At 41.5% G+C, this 15,814-nt stretch overlaps 1 protein-coding gene across 2 annotated transcripts in view; it reads right to left on the minus strand.

The window, feature by feature from the left end:
• The window catches only part of MSH2 (mutS homolog 2), a 108,312-nt gene that overhangs the window by 18,335 nt on the left and 74,163 nt on the right, over positions 1 to 15,814 (minus strand). For both annotated transcript variants that reach the window (XM_034764403.1, XM_034764404.1), the window contains 6 exons: positions 13,801 to 13,951; positions 9,942 to 10,039; positions 6,732 to 6,977; positions 4,205 to 4,409; positions 3,422 to 3,669; positions 300 to 472 (listed from right to left, as the gene is read on the minus strand). In XM_034764403.1, coding sequence (XP_034620294.1) covers positions 300 to 472; positions 3,422 to 3,669; positions 4,205 to 4,409; positions 6,732 to 6,977; positions 9,942 to 10,039; positions 13,801 to 13,951 — 1,121 coding nt within the window. The remainder of the gene's footprint in view (positions 1 to 299; positions 473 to 3,421; positions 3,670 to 4,204; positions 4,410 to 6,731; positions 6,978 to 9,941; positions 10,040 to 13,800; positions 13,952 to 15,814) is intronic.

Below are 15,814 nucleotides of genomic sequence, written 5' to 3' on the forward strand. Positions count from 1 at the left end.
CCACTGCTTTCTAAAGGGTTCACGTGCATCTCCCTGGAGGGGAGCTCTAAACTGACAACACTAGAGAAGTTGACATTCTCAGAGTCTGACATTTTTCTGGCCCATTTAAACAGTGGCTAAATGTAGCAAAATACAATTCTGCAACCTGTTTGTTCACAGAAAGGATGAAAGGCTTTGGCCAGTCACCATCTTTTTATTCAAAATAATGTATTGTTTGTGTATAACTTTGTTCAGTGAATAATGGTTATCAATCAGTCTGACTAGCTGACATGGGTTTTGTTTGGCCTCTGTTAACAAACCTCTTTTTCTCTGTAGCGTCTCTTAGCTGCTGGTTCTCCTTCAGATTCCTCAGGTTTTCCAATAGTTTGGAACTCCTCTAGCTCCAGAGCCTTCTCTTTTGCACTCTCTATTACATGCTTTGGAAAAGCAGCAAGCTCTGCTACATGTATTCCAAAACTCTGATCACAGACACCTGGAGAAAAATAAAGTTAACACTCAGGAGAAAGTATTTACAATGACTAAAAGATCATAAAAACAAGTCCTGCAATATTTCTCTCTTTTTGAGAAGTGAGTGATAGGATTTAGATTCTCCCAATATTTCTTGACTTACAACCACTTAGTCTATGTTTGATAACATCCTAGGAAATGTGTTATTTGCCTACAGCCCTGCATAGAATAGTGCAAAGGAAGTACAGGACATTCCTTTCAGTTACAATAACTTTTGTCTTCGGTATCTTAGTACTTTTCTCAGTTTCACCCAAGCACTTTGGTATGGAGCTCTGCAACATATAATTAGCTATGCCAAGACATAAGTCCAAAAATATGCACAGAAAGTTATGAAGGAACTTGGAGGTTTATTTTATACATTTTGATGGCTGATACACCATGGCATATTCTTTTCATCTCAGACTAAGGCCCACAGGAAGCATCATGATCATCTAGTCTAACTTCCTGCACATCGCAGACCTTAGAACAGGGATCGGCAACCTTTGGCATGTAGCCCGCTAGAGTAAGCCCCCTGGCGGGCCGGGCCAGTTTGTTTACTTGCCGTGTCCGCAGGTTCGGCTGATCACGGCTCTCACTGGCTGTGGTTCACCGCTCCAGGCCAATGGGGGCTGCGGGAAGCGGCGGCCAGCACATCCCTCGGCCCGCACCACTTCCCGCAGCCCCCATTGGCCTAGAGCGGCACACCACGGCCAGTGGGAGCCGCGATCAGCCGAACCTGTGGACATGCCAGGTAAACAAACTGGCCCGGCCTGCCACGGTGCTTAGCCTGGCGAGCCGCGTGCCAAAGGTTGCTGATCCCTGCCATAGGACCTCATCCATTCACTCCTGTAATAGGCCCTTAACCTCTTGCTGAGTTATTCAAGTCCTCAAAACTTGATTTAAAGACTTCAAATCAGAGACGCCACTATTCTAGTTCAAACCAGCAAGTGACCCATGCCCTACAGTGCAGAGGAAGGCAAAACACCCCAGGGTCTCTGCGAATCCAACCTAGGGGGAAATTCCTTCCAAACTCCAAATATGGTGATCAGTTAGACTATGAATTTGTGGGTGAGACCCACCAGCCAGAGACCTGAGAAAGAATTCTCTGTAGTAACTCAGAGCCCTTCCCAGCTTGTTGATAAACAAATGGAAATAAATTGGCTTTGGGCCAAGATTGGCCCTTAACTTAACTCCTCTCCCCACTTGGTGTTTTCTCGCTATAAATACATCAGAGGGATAATCAGATCTCCCCTCAGCCTTTGTTTTGTTAGGCTAACAAAGCCAAACTCCTTAAGTTTCCTCTTGTAAGGTAGGGTTCTCCATTCTTCTGATCATCCTAGTAGCCCTTCTCTGCACTTGTTCCAGTTTGAATTAATCTTTTTTAAACAATGGAGAACAGAATTGCACACAGTATTCCAGATGAGGCCTTATCAGTACCTTGTACTGTAATAATGCTTCCCTCTCTCTACTGGTAATACCTTGCCTGATGCATCCTAGGATTACATTAGCATTTTTCACAGCTGTGATTGACCAATACACCAAGGTCTTCTCCTGGGTTTCCAACTGATAAGTCTCTAGCTTCTAGCAAAAATTCTTGTTGTTAGTCCCTAAGTGCATGACCTTGCACTCTGAACTATTATATTTCATCCCATATCTATTGCTCCGGTTTCCAAGGTCGTCCAAATCTCCTTGTATGATATTGTGGTCCTCCTCTGTATTGGCAACTGTGTCATGTGCAAATTTTATTAGCACATTTCCACTTCTTGTGCTAAGGTTGTAAGTGAAAATATTAAAGAAGATTGGTCCCAAGACCGATCCTTGAGGAACTCCACTAGTAATCTCTCTTCAGCCTGACAGTTCACTTTTCAGCATGACCCATTGTAGTCTCCCCTTTAACCAGTTCCTTACTCATCTTTTGATTCTCACATTAATTTTAATTATGGAACTGTATCAGATGCTTTACTGAAATCCAGGTAGAGTCAATCTACTGCATTTCCTTTGTCTAGAAAATCCGTTATCTTCCCAAAGAAAGATCAGGTTGGTCAGGCACGATATACCTTTAATAAAAACCATGTTGTATTTTACCTCAATTACCATTTAGCTGTAGGTCTTTAATAACTTTTCTCTTTCAAAATTTATTCTAAGGCCTTTCGGTCCTGTAGTTTCCTGGATTACTTTTTTTCTCCTTTCTTAAATATAGGTACTATATTTTTATTCTCCAGTGATACGGTACCCGAGTTTATGGAGTCATTAAAAATCCTTGCTTTTGGGCTTGCAACGTCATTTGCCAGTTCCTTTAAAAAAGGGCAAAATAACTTTTTGCTAGATATGAATTGTTGCATAAATAAGTTAGCTAGTATCTTTGTGATTATGCCTCCACACATTGAACCATTTGTTAATTAAAATATATGTATCCGGAGCTTACTGTTTTATTTCTTTTTACCATCTTACTGAACTGTTCTGCTAAACTCTAACACCTATCCTCCCTGTAGAAATAGGTTCAAATTTTTTGCTCTAAAATAAAATTATAAGGCATGAAATATGCCAGAGTCATTATAGGTAGGTAGTATGTTAACTAGAAAATTGCAAAGCTGTGAAATTATTTGTGAAGGGTTTCTCCTTTTGATAATGCAATATTAAAAACAGGACAAAAGCTTTAATTTGTGCTGTAGAACTATGTCTGGGGATCAGAAAACAACTCATTTCATTACCAAAATATACTGATTTTCATCTGTATTCACCCAGAGATGCAGCTCTCTGTAGGTATCCGATTTCAGAGAGAAATGGACCAAATCATTAGTGATGGCTAAGAACAGCTTGAGACCTACTATCAAAATAGAAAAGGTAGTTTCAGGTCTTTTTGCAGGAAAGGCTCCCTTTTCCTCTCCCATGGCACCTGATAGTTTTATCTTGTTCAGCATTTAAAAGATCTCACCTTTCTTGACACGGTAAAGCATAGTCAGCATCTCATCAGTGGTTAGTGCTGTAACATGTAAATTATTCACAGTTGGCACTTGGTTAGCAAGTGCTGTCAGTTCATGAAAATGCGTAGCAAACATACAGAAGGCACAAATTTTGCTGGCGATATATTCTGAAATAGCCCATGCCAACCCAAATCCATCATATGTTGAAGTTCCTCTTCCCAACTCATCAATGATTATTAAAGAGTTTTCAGATGCTGTCCTAAAATAAAAACATTTTTTCAAAGTTTAGATAGTGCAAGCTCTCTGAAATTCAAAATTTAGTCTAATGCCAAGTGCAAATAGATAACTGTATATATACACACACACACACAAAAAGAAATGATATCATAGAATATCAGGGTTGGAAGGGACCTCAGGAGGTCATCTAGTCCAACCCCCTGCTCAAAGCAGGACCAATCCCCAGACAGATTTTTGCCCCAGATCCCTAATGGCCCCCTCAAGGATTGAACTCACAACCCTGGGTTTAGCAGGCCAATGCTCAAGCCACTGAGCTATCCCCTCCCCTCTTGTTATGCAAGAGACATGATTATCAGGCTCACATGAAAATTTGTGAATGAAGATGAGCACGCATTAAGTAAAACACGTAGGCTGTTCTCATTTAGGGGCATCAGTATCTATGGTGATAAGTTACATATTTTCTAAGTAATAGAAACAAAAATGGTACAATATAAAAAAAATCCTTTAAGGTAGCCTCCTCCCCCTTTGATGAAACACAAAGCAGGTACAGCTCTTACCGAAGAATTGATGCAGTTTCTAACATTTCTGCCATGAAAGTCGAGACACCTTTCAACTGACTGTCTCCTGCTCCTACCCGAGCCAGAATACAATCCACAATAGTCACTTCCGCTGAGTCACATGGTACAAAGCACCCAATTTGGGCCATAAGAACTATCACTCCAGCCTGGCGAATGTATGTTGATTTCCCTCCCATGTTAGGACCTAAGAAATTAATGTTGACAAGAAATTAATAAATTAGCTTCCTCTTCTTTGTACATTATGTACAGCTTTAAGGGATTCTTAAGCTTAATGGATCTGAAGCTAAATTTAACCTAAGATAGACATTTAAAAACTTCCTCCCTATATAACCACAGCTGCAACAAGTAGCACAGCTTCATGGATGGACTTGCTTGCAACTGCAAACACTTGACTGAAGTTCTTCCTAAGGAAGATTTTTTTTTTTTTAATAACCTGACTTCTCAAAAATATGAGCAACAATCTGAAGTGCACGTACATACTGGTAAACTAAAGCAAAGCTAGAAGGGTTTAATTTTATGCTCATCAGTCTTGATAGTGTTTCCTTTCAACAATAAATGCAGTCTGCTTTAAGTTACAAGATCAATTACTTCCTCCACAATCTGCTCCATATAAAACTATTTTAAAAAGTGATTTATTAAACAAAGGAAACATTAACTGTAGTTAGTGAATTGGTGATTGTTTCTGGTCATCTAACTTGCTCAGGAGCTTTTGAAAATCCTACTAGACACTTATCTGCTTCTTGGGTGCCTATACACACACCTTTGAAAATCTGGTTCCATCTCCTTCAAGTTTTCAGAATTAACAGACTTCATTCCTCTCCCACCTAATTTTTATTCGTAGACTGGAGGAGGAAAACAGGCTTTCCTGATTTTTCAACATCTAGTCGGTTTCTCATCTTTGAATGAGCTACTCCAAATGAAGAAAAACATTCTCTGCGCCCGCTAGACAAACAAACCAAAATTTGAGGAGGGCTCATTGTTGCAGCATTTCTTTATGTATGTGATTGTAATAGATTCTGGTAAGTTTAGGCCTTAACATAGGTTGTCAATTTCAAATGTAAACAGATTTTAAAAAGAAGTGTTTAATTTACATTCCCTCCCCCCTCCCCCACACACACACTTTTTAATCCATTGATTTTTATCCACTCTGGTAACAGAAGAGTATGAAAGTATAGCAGATTATTCATATTACAGGAAATCTACATATATACAGTATAGATATTACTTTAGACATACTACACATCTATACACTGTATAGAAACTACACTGTCTACTGGACATATTAAAATGTATTGCTCCTGTAAAGTCTACCTGTAAAGTAATCAGCACTTACACTATCAATATGACGTTTATGCATCTCCCTGGTAAGTCACATTAGCAATAACTTCTGAACAAGGACTGCAGACAACATTTTCAAATAGAATGGCCTATCTAATTATCATAACAAGAATGGCAATACAATGCAATGAATTATGATGCATTTCAAGTTAGATTCTGGGATCTTTCAAGGCAGAAACCATGTCTTCCTCCATGTATGTACAGTGGCAATCACATTGTTGGTATTAAGAATGATTTCACCTTAGAATTTGTTACGAAAACAAGTGTTTACTATATCGCTAATCCATTAAGTATATTACATCATACTACCTTTTAAAGTACTCCATTCTATGTTAAATTAACATAGAGAGATTTAACATTCCCCTAAGTGTTAACTTATAACGCTGACTCAAGTGTATGGCAACTCCACAGAAATTGTGAACACATACACTGTCATCTTTTAAAGTGCTATGGGATTTACTAAGGTTCTAGTATCTATTTATAAATATTTGTAAGACCTCTCTCTCCTCTACCCTAACAATTCTGTTTAAATGTCACCAGACTCCAAATGCCATAACCAGAGTTCCCACAAGCGCATCTCTAGTTACAATCATGCTGACCAGTTCTCTGACTAGTCATTTTGAAGACTGGTGAGTCCCATCCCATCCCATCTCCTAGAACTGGAAGGGACCTTGAAAGGTCATCGAGTCCAGCCCCCTGCCTTCATTAGCAGGACCAAGTACTGATTTTGCCCCAGATCCCCAAGCGGCCCTCTCAAGGATTGAACTCACAACCCTGGGTTTAACAGGCCAACGCTCAAACCACTGAGCTATCCCTCCCCCCGACTATGTATGAACTACCCAGCACAGAAGGAAACATTTTATAAGTACATCGTGCCCACTTTTTGTTTTAAAATACATGCTTATTAATCGTAACCATCACAAAAATATAGCGGTGGTGAAACTGGCTTATGAAAGCCAGTCTCATCTTTTTTTCAAAACCTACCCCAAATGCCAACATTGGTATAAGTACATTACTAAATGGTCTCTTCCCCCATACCTATAAAGCACTGAATGGTTTTGACAGACTTATTTTTTAAAAACATTTTTCACAAGAAATACTTCAAAATTGACATTGCTTCTTGAGCTTAAATGAAAATTGAAAATATTGCATATAAATTAGTTTTTACCAGTAATAATATGGAACATCTGCTTGCCCTTCTCAAAGTTAACATCATTGGGGATGAATGCTATGTCATCTTGAACTTCAATGCAAGGGTGTCTGGAACCTTTCAGCACAATTCTTCCTTGTCCCTTTTCCAGAATGACCGGACGGACGTACGGCACAGGTGCTCCATTTGATACATGAGCAAAACTGACAACAGCATCTAACTGAGCTATCACATCATTCATTGTCTGTATTGGCTCTACATATCCTGTTTTAAGAAAAGCAGAACAATTCATCTATAATGATACTGAATTTATATTTATACAGATAAAAAACAAGGAAATTTTACCCTATTTTAGTTCAAATTTAGGTTTAAGTTCTTTAGGGCAGGGACTGTCCCTCCTTTTGTGTTTGTGCAGCACACAGCATTTTGTGGACACTATGAAAAAGAAAAGACTGCAATTTAAAATAAAACTGCAAAAATCTCAAATCAGAGTTCAACTTATCTTTCACATACTTTCCAATCGATTACTATGATCTGGTCATAAAATCCATGTTTTTTTTAATTAAATTTTGCTTTAAAGCAAATATGGAAACCAATGAAGTAATGAATACATCTTTGTTAAATAACTCCATTCATCTTGCAGACCACCTATTGCAGATGATAGTGACAAATCTGAGTTGAATGAATAGCACACCTCTACCCCGATATAACGGAACCCGATATAACACGAATTAGGATATAACGCGGTAAAGCAGTGCTCCGGGGGCGGGAGGCGGGGGGCTGCGCACTCCGGTGGATCAAAGCAAGTTCGATAGAACGCAGTTTCACTTATAACGCGGTAAGATTTTGTGGCTCCCGAAGACAGCATTATATCGGGGTAGAGGCGTATGTGATAATACAAATGTGTAAAACAGACTCTACTGCTCTAGTGACAGATCATCACACACCATATTTGAAATGAGAGTTAAGAAATCATTATGGGATTCCTATACTTGGACCACAAAGATATGATGCTCTCAATCTATAATGGGGAGGAGGCATGCCCATTACTAATTGTCACTTACTGGCATTAGAGAAGGGGGGAAGCTTATTTAAATATGGAAAAATAGATGGTCAGAACAACCACACAACCTCTGATGACCACTATTTGGATGTGTCACAAAAGCAAGGTCGAGTGAGAACACATATTGTGTAGTTATTTAAATTCTATAACGTGTGTTAATAGCATTAAATGTTTGTTGAGGGTATTGGTAGTGATTGAACTACAAACCCGTAATTACTTTAATATTTACAAGTGGTATAACATGTCAAAAGAAGTGACTAGTGCAGTGCAAAAAATTCATTCCAGAAAATTCTGCCAGGCATCTCATTGCACAGCAGGGTACAGAGCACCATGAAGGCTTTTTTAAAAAGATCACTTCCGAATAAGAATTGTATACACAATCCAGACTGTAGAAAGTTTCTTTATTATATTGCTTCCACTGGAGGAAGACAGAAAAATTATGTTTAAATATAGGAGTACACATCTGTGGGCTTGTGTTAACACACCAGTGAAGTCTTTAAATGAGTCAAGAGAGACCTACTTTTATGTCTGCTGGATTTTTATTGTAGAAGATGCCATCTTTACAAACCTCCTAATTTGCTTTCACGTAGCTGCACAATGTATATTAAAGCAAAAGACATAAAACTAATAGCTACTGCATGATGCAAACTATGAAAATAGGATCCGATCGAGCCAAACGAACGTTGGCGTTGCAATGTATTAGTGAATTCTATACACAGTAGTGCATGCAAGTGGCCACTGCAACTGACTACAGTCAAGCAAATTAATCCAACAGAAACAGAATAAAAGTTAAACAAGCTTTATGCAAAAAAAATCATTATGCGGGCTTTTGCTGCCTTTAACTCCAGACAGAAGTAAACAAAATGTAATATAAAACTTCAGTGGAGAGCAAGAGATTCAGCCTTCTTCTCAACATTTTGTATTTCTTTAATTATGGTACCCAGATACAGAATAGGACCTACAATTCCTATAATCTGGAACAGTTTATATGGCAGAATGAGAAATCTTGAAGTAATTTCCATTTGTTTTTCAGCATTATATCTGTGCTTAACTATCTATTCCCAAAATATATTTGCTGTGAGAGAGAAGCTAAAAGAAAGAAAAAAATTAGGACAAGGCTGCTGCAACAGATTTGTCTCAAGTGCATACTTTTGCTACACACACATGCATACATGCACCTACTGCAGGTCAACATTCTATATAGTATGAAACAAATGTGTGCTGCAATGCTAATTGATTATTTATCCCTCTGCACCTAACATTTTTGCCTCCTATCAGCAGATTTTTTCCTGGTTACTAATTCTCCCTTTAAAGCACTTGCAAGTTTAACAGTTACCATTCAAAAACAACTTCAAAGCTAATTCTTAAGAACAGTGCTTTACATAATTACTATAAGCATTTATTTGATCGACTTAAAGCTGCCAAGAAAGTATTCATAAAGACACAGAACACTTATACCATGTTGATTTCTACAATTTTCGTCACTATTCTTTGACTTAAAGATGCATAACTCTCAGCTCTTTCCTTACTGGGCTAGTGACTCATTTAAATAAAGCTTGCTTAACTACATTTTTTTTTTCTTCCAGATTTGGGATTTATGTTCATGAGCTTTCTAATTTATCCCCTAAAGATTTAAGAATTGCTTTGCATGAAACTATGCTTCCAAGTTATAATATTTCAGCACTCTTCACCAAGGAATGTTAAACATTTTGGCCACTTGAATAGGTGACCAGTCCATTTTCAAACAATTTGGGAGTTAAGGGACTCGTGCTTGAAACCAACTGCAAACAATAGATCACTGTGTATACAGGAACAAAGAAAGACTATAGTAAATTCCCCACCCACGTACTTATTCGCTACACCGATACTGACTTGGACTCTTAATACATTCCATGGGTGGTGTACCTGAGCCCACTTATCCACTGGCACTCTAAAAACTCCCGCACCCCAATCTGGGTCTATGCTGGTTATGTGATATGTATGTATCTCTTCATCCTTGTAACTGATACAGGTAATCCCTCATAACTCAAGCCTGACCCCAGATGTACAGTACCTTCCCTCTTAACTTGTGTATATTTAATTTTAAACATTAACTTTAATAAAAATTTTAAATCAGTTCTCCAAACATTCCAGCTCATTTCATTTGTTAACAGAGACTTATTTACCTGAAGCAATATTAATGATTTCTTTAACAATGGCTTCCTGAGCCTCTTCATACTCTTCTCTACTTCTTATGTAGTCTTCATTGAAGGAGCTCAATTTACTGTGAACAAAATCACAATATTCAAGTTGATGTTCTCTCAGTCTGTACTACTGTTTGCTACAATACATCACTTTTTGTTTTTTCAGTTAACGGCAACTTGTTAACTGTGTTCTACTTGGGGAGGACAATCCAAAAATCAAGACGCAGAACATCTAAGGTTATGTTGGTATGAACAAACAGATCAGAGTTTAGACTACAGTCCAACAGAAGATCCTAAGCTTAAGTGACCTTAAGCAGCTGTTTAATGTGTCTGTACACAGCTATTTCAAAAATCTAGCAATGTATCTGTTTTCTGTGTGAATGTGAGTGTGAGTGAGAGAGAAGAGAATGGATTTATTTATTTTTTAAAAAGGACAGAATCAGAGCTGAACTGTGGCTACCCTATAATGAACTGTGATGTGTGGAAGATCTGATGGGGGGGAAACTAGACACTGAGCAGTTAAATGATTGGTCCGAACATGTACAGAGGTCCATATTAGAGCTGTGCACACCTGAAGAAAGCAATGTATATTACGATAAGTCTACTTTTTTCATTCATAAAGTCTCAAGTAGCTACTGCACATTATGAATAATTCATAGTCCTCAAATAAGGTGGGTTTAGATGGATGTGTGATGCTGGCAGATCAGGTGACAGCTCATTCCAAGGCCCCTAGGCCTTAACTGAACATTGACAAATGCATAGCTGGAAACCAGTCTGGCTCACCTGTGTGTTAGCATTGTTACAACAGGTATTAGGGTTTATGAAAACATGTTTAGTGTTGGACTTTATGAAATGCTTGTAAATTGCTGCATGCAGTAATCTCACATATCTGCTTCCCATATTATAAGGTAATATTTATGTATTTGTTTTGAAACTGTAAACCCCCAGAGTCAAGAAAAAGCACTAGCATGTACTAAATACTAGTTCACCACAGGAAGTATTATTTCCTGTCCAACAAAAGAAGGCCCATAGACATCAGACAAACCATTGTGGAACATCAAAGGACAAGACTTCATTGATTGCTCCCCCCCACACCTAGAAGAAGAGATGTGCATGGGGACTTGTCCCATCAGCTTGAACTCTGGGGGAAGGGAATAAAAATCCCTGATAGGAAGAAACTGCATCTCTTCACTGCTTGGACTTGGAAGGTGCAAGATTTCTAAGCATATGCAAGGGATCCCCAGTGCTTGGCCTGGGTTAACCCTAGAGGACTTATAGAGCTTGCATATTATAGCACTTCCATTACACACACACAAATGAGTGAATTTTAGGTTCCAAAGGGTATGTTTACTTGCTCTAACCTTGTAAATAACATCTCTTTTCTCAGTTAATACATTTTTAATTAATTTATTATAGAACTAGCTACAGTTGTTGTCCTTGGTGTAGGACCTAAAGTGCAACTGACCTGGGGTAAGTGAATATTGTGATTTTTGATACAAGGAACCATCTATCACAACAGCAGGCTTATCTGGGTGGCAAGATAGATTGGAGTACCCAAGGGAAGTGTCTGACTTCATGTTAAGGCTACTGCAGTGCATGAGGAGTTCACACTTGGTACTTAGTTGGTGAAATCTAAGTATAGAACTCTCAACCGATTTGGGATGTGTGCCCTCCTCCTCAACAGGTTTCCCCGAGGTTGGTGCTCACGCTCCTGAGCCTCTCCAAGCAGCTTCACAACATGATGTTCAAGAGACTGTTAAAACAAATATATATCTATATACACCTCTAAGCTACCTTTTAATCTCCAGGTTAGGTTCTATGGGGCCATATACGAAAGTTTGCACTGTGACTGTGCCTATTCCATGAATAGAGGAAATTCAGCTCCATGACTGTCAACTCAGTCTATTTGAGTGCCTTTATTCACAACAAAGATGTTACAAAAAAGTTAAGTTTTTCTAAAGGATTCTTTGACTTACTTATAAATATCAATCCTCTATGAGGACATTTTCACTTATTAAATTTAGCATCTTCCATAGCTGATTAACAGTATTTAACATCAATTTTGCATTGTGAAGTAAAACAAGATTTAGAACAACTAAGAGCACAAAAGATAACTGCTTTACATTTTAGGGATGTTTTGAAGAACATTATAATCTTTCAATCAAATTAATGTTTATTCCCTCATTCTTGTTTTGGTCATCAAAATATACAAAACAAGCTAAGCCAGCATATTTGGAAAGGCCAAGACAAGAAAATTAATTAAGCAAAATATACTGGAGAACAGAAAGGATTACCTCAAATAGCTGCATATAAAACTATAATTAGCTGTTTTCTACAACAGCCTGCAGAATGCCTTCACGGTAGCTGTCACTATGGACAATTGCAGCCAAATCATCCAACAGAAATGGACTGAAATCAAAGCAGCAAAAATATCTGGCAGGGTACAGGGGGAATGCTAGAAGTGTGGTAGTGACAGTGATGCCTGCACCAGCACTCCCTTCCCTCATGTCCATCTCAACAACATTTCAGTCTGTGAGCAAAATGATTACACAGAAGAGGGGGAAACCAAGCAATTCAGTATGTAAATATGCTACTCCTGGGGGCATTCTGAGCCAAAAAATTTAAAATTCTGCAGATTTTGTCAAAACACCACTACATAATCACACCAGTTTCAATTATTTTGGTAATTTATTCCAAAATACCTGTCAGCAAGTATGTCCATAACAATACAGGTTTCAGGGTAGCAGCCGTGTTAGTCTGTATCCTCAAAAAGAACAGGAGTACTTGTGGCACCTTAGAGACTAACAAATTTATTAGAGCATAAGCGGTTGTAGCCCACGAAAGCTTATGCTCTAATAAATTTGTTAGTCTCTAAGGTGCCACAAGTACTCCTGTTCTTTTCATAACAATACAGACACACAAAAATTCCCCCAGCAGTTAGGCTGACCAGATAGCAAGTGTCAAAAATCGGGACAGGAGGTGGGGGGTAATAGGTGCCTATGTGAGAAAAAGACCCAAAAAAGGGACTGTCCCTATAAAATCGGGACATCTAGTCACCCTACCAGGAGTAGAGTTAAAGAAACTCCTATGACACCCAGTTCCTGTTTCTCTTCCCCCTGACCCAGAGCCCAGGTGGGGGCCAGACACACACAGCTCTCCCCCCCCCCCGAGCCCAGCCACAGTGCCCCCCCCAGCCAATACACCCAAGCCCATTTCCCACCCCAGATCCCAGCTGCAGCCCCGCTCCTCTCTTCCCCCTCCCCTCCCCGGTTCAGATACCCACCCCTCTCCCCGCCAAGCCCAGCTGTGGGCCCTCCCCTTGCCCTAACACCCAGTCCCCTCCCCCATCCCAGGACCCAGCCGTGGCTCCCCTTGCTAGGACACCCAGTCCCCTCCACCTGTCTCCCCCCCCCCCCCCCCCCCCCCCCCGCCCCGCCCCCAGGGAGCCCAGGGATCCAGAGGGAGAGAAAACCTGATGCTGGGTCCCGGGCTTGCATGCCGTCTCCTTCCTCAGGGCATGCTTGGAACTGCAGCTGCCAGGAACCCTCTATCTCCCGCCCCCTCTTCCCCAGCGGTGTCTTCTAAGTGCGAGCTAGACTCTGCTGGGTCCAGCAGCCCCTAGTGGTGGCCAGCAGGACTGCAACCCATTTCTGGGGGTGGGAGAAAATTCTATGTGCACGTTAATGCAAAATTCTGCATTGCACAGTGGCACAGAATTCCCCCAGGAGTAATATGCAAACAGTATTTTTCTGAAAGAAAACCCTCATGGGTCTACACAAAAAGGGATGAATTAGCATCTCAAATCAAACAACTGAAAAGATGAATAATGTCTGCCAAATACCTGTTTGTGAATTTCACACCATTCTTTTGGGTATCTAAGATCTTATATTTTGCATTGTTCCGAAGGACTTTTTCTTCCCGGCAGGTAATTCGGAAGTAATGTCCTAACTGTGAATTGGAGTCCAATTTGATGTTCTTGCCAGCTTCCAAGCCTTTTCAATAGGAGGGAGGTGGGGGAGGAAAAGAGAAATGAATGATTTCACCATATGATCCCTATTCTCTGAATGCTGCCTGTCAGCTGGGTTGCCATTTAAATTATACTGGGCACGCCAAGTTTAATGTTCTTGTCTTTGGTGCTATAGAACTTTGTTCGGAAATGTATTGCTCACCTCCACCATTAACTCAATAAACCATCAAATGGCACATTTATCTAACTCAATGTTCCATCTTGCTGCTGGATACAAAATAAGCATCACATCATAGAATCATAGGCTGGAAAGGACCTCAAGAGGTCATCTAGTCCAGTCCCCTATACTCATGGCAGGACTAAGTATTATCTAGACCGGGGTGGGCAAACTTTTTGGGCCGAGGGCCACATCTGGGTGGGGAAATTGTATGCAGGGCTGGGGCAGGGGGTTCAGGTGTGGGAGGGACTGCGGGGTGCAGGAAGGGGCTCAGGGCAAGGGATTGGGGCAGAGAAGGAGTGCGGGGTATATGAGGAGGCTCAGGGAAGGAGGTTGGGGTGCAGAGTGCAGGAGGGGGCTCAGGGCAGGAGTGCGGACTGCAGGAGGGGGCTCAGGACAGGGGTTGGGGTGCAGGAGAGATGCAGGGTGCGGCATGGGGTTGGGGTGCACAGGGAGCTCAGGGCAGGGGGTTGGGATGCAGGAGGGGTGCGAGCTCTGGCCTGGCGCCGCTTGCCTAAAGTGGCTCCGGGGTGCCAGCGGCGCACACCAGGGCCAGGGTAGGCTCCCTGCCTGCCTGCCCTGTCCCTGGCACTGTGCCACTCAAGGAAGTGCTGCGGCCACTGGGGGAGGGGTGGGTGGAGGGCTCTGCGTGCGCTGCCCTTGCCAGTGCCTCTAGTACCTTCCCCGAAGCTCCCATTGGCTGCGGTTCCCCATTCCCATCCAATGGGAGCTGCGGGGGGCAGTGCCTAGAGGCAAGGGCAACGCGTGCGGAGCCCTCTGCCCCCCCGGCCAGGCCTGCTTCCGAGAGTGGTACCGGGCCTGCGGCACCACAGGGGGCAATCTCGCAGGCCGGATCCAAAGCCCTGAGGGGCCGGATCTGGCCCGGGGGCCGTAGTTTGCCCACCCCTGATCTAGACCATCCTTGACTGGTGTTTGTCCAACTTGCTCTTAAAAATCCCCAATGATGGAGATTGCACAACCTCCCAAGGCAAATTATTCCAGCGCTTAACTGCCCTGACAGTTAGGAATTTTTTCCTAATGTCCAACCTAAACCTCCCTTGCTACAACTTAAGACCATTGCTTGTTGTCCTAGCCTCAGTGATTAAGAAGAACAATTTTTCTCCCTCCTCGCTCCTCCTTCCATATTCAGCTAAGACTAAATATGATGTGTACAAAGCAAATTACAGGTATTGTCTATATAACTATCAATATAGAGCAGCAGTTCTCAAACTGTGGGTCGGGACCCCAAAGTGGGTCGTGAACCCATTTGAATGGGGTCACCAGGGCTGGCTTAGATTTGCTGGGGTCTGGGGCTGAAGCCGAAGCCTGAGCCCCACTGACTGAGGCCAAAGCTGAAGCCTGGGAGCTTCAGCACTAGGCAGTGGGACTCAGGTTACAGACCCCCTGCCTAGGGCTGAAGCCCTTGGGCTTTGGCTTTGCGTCCTCCCCGACCAAGGCAGGAGGGGTTCAGGTGGGCTCAGATTTCAGTTCCCCCTCATGGGGTCCTGTAGTAATTTTTGTTGTCAGAAAGGGGTCACGGGGCAATGACGTTTGAGAACCCCTGATACAGAGCTAAGCTCATTTGTATTAAAAAAAACTGCTTATCTCAATTGATACATGCTTCTGGAGGAGGAAACCCCAGTTCCAGTCCTAGTCAATCAAGTCTTTTGC

This window comes from Trachemys scripta, chromosome 3 (genome assembly GCF_013100865.1).
Source record: "Trachemys scripta elegans isolate TJP31775 chromosome 3, CAS_Tse_1.0, whole genome shotgun sequence".
In the NCBI taxonomy this organism is placed as follows: Eukaryota; Metazoa; Chordata; order Testudines; family Emydidae; genus Trachemys; species Trachemys scripta.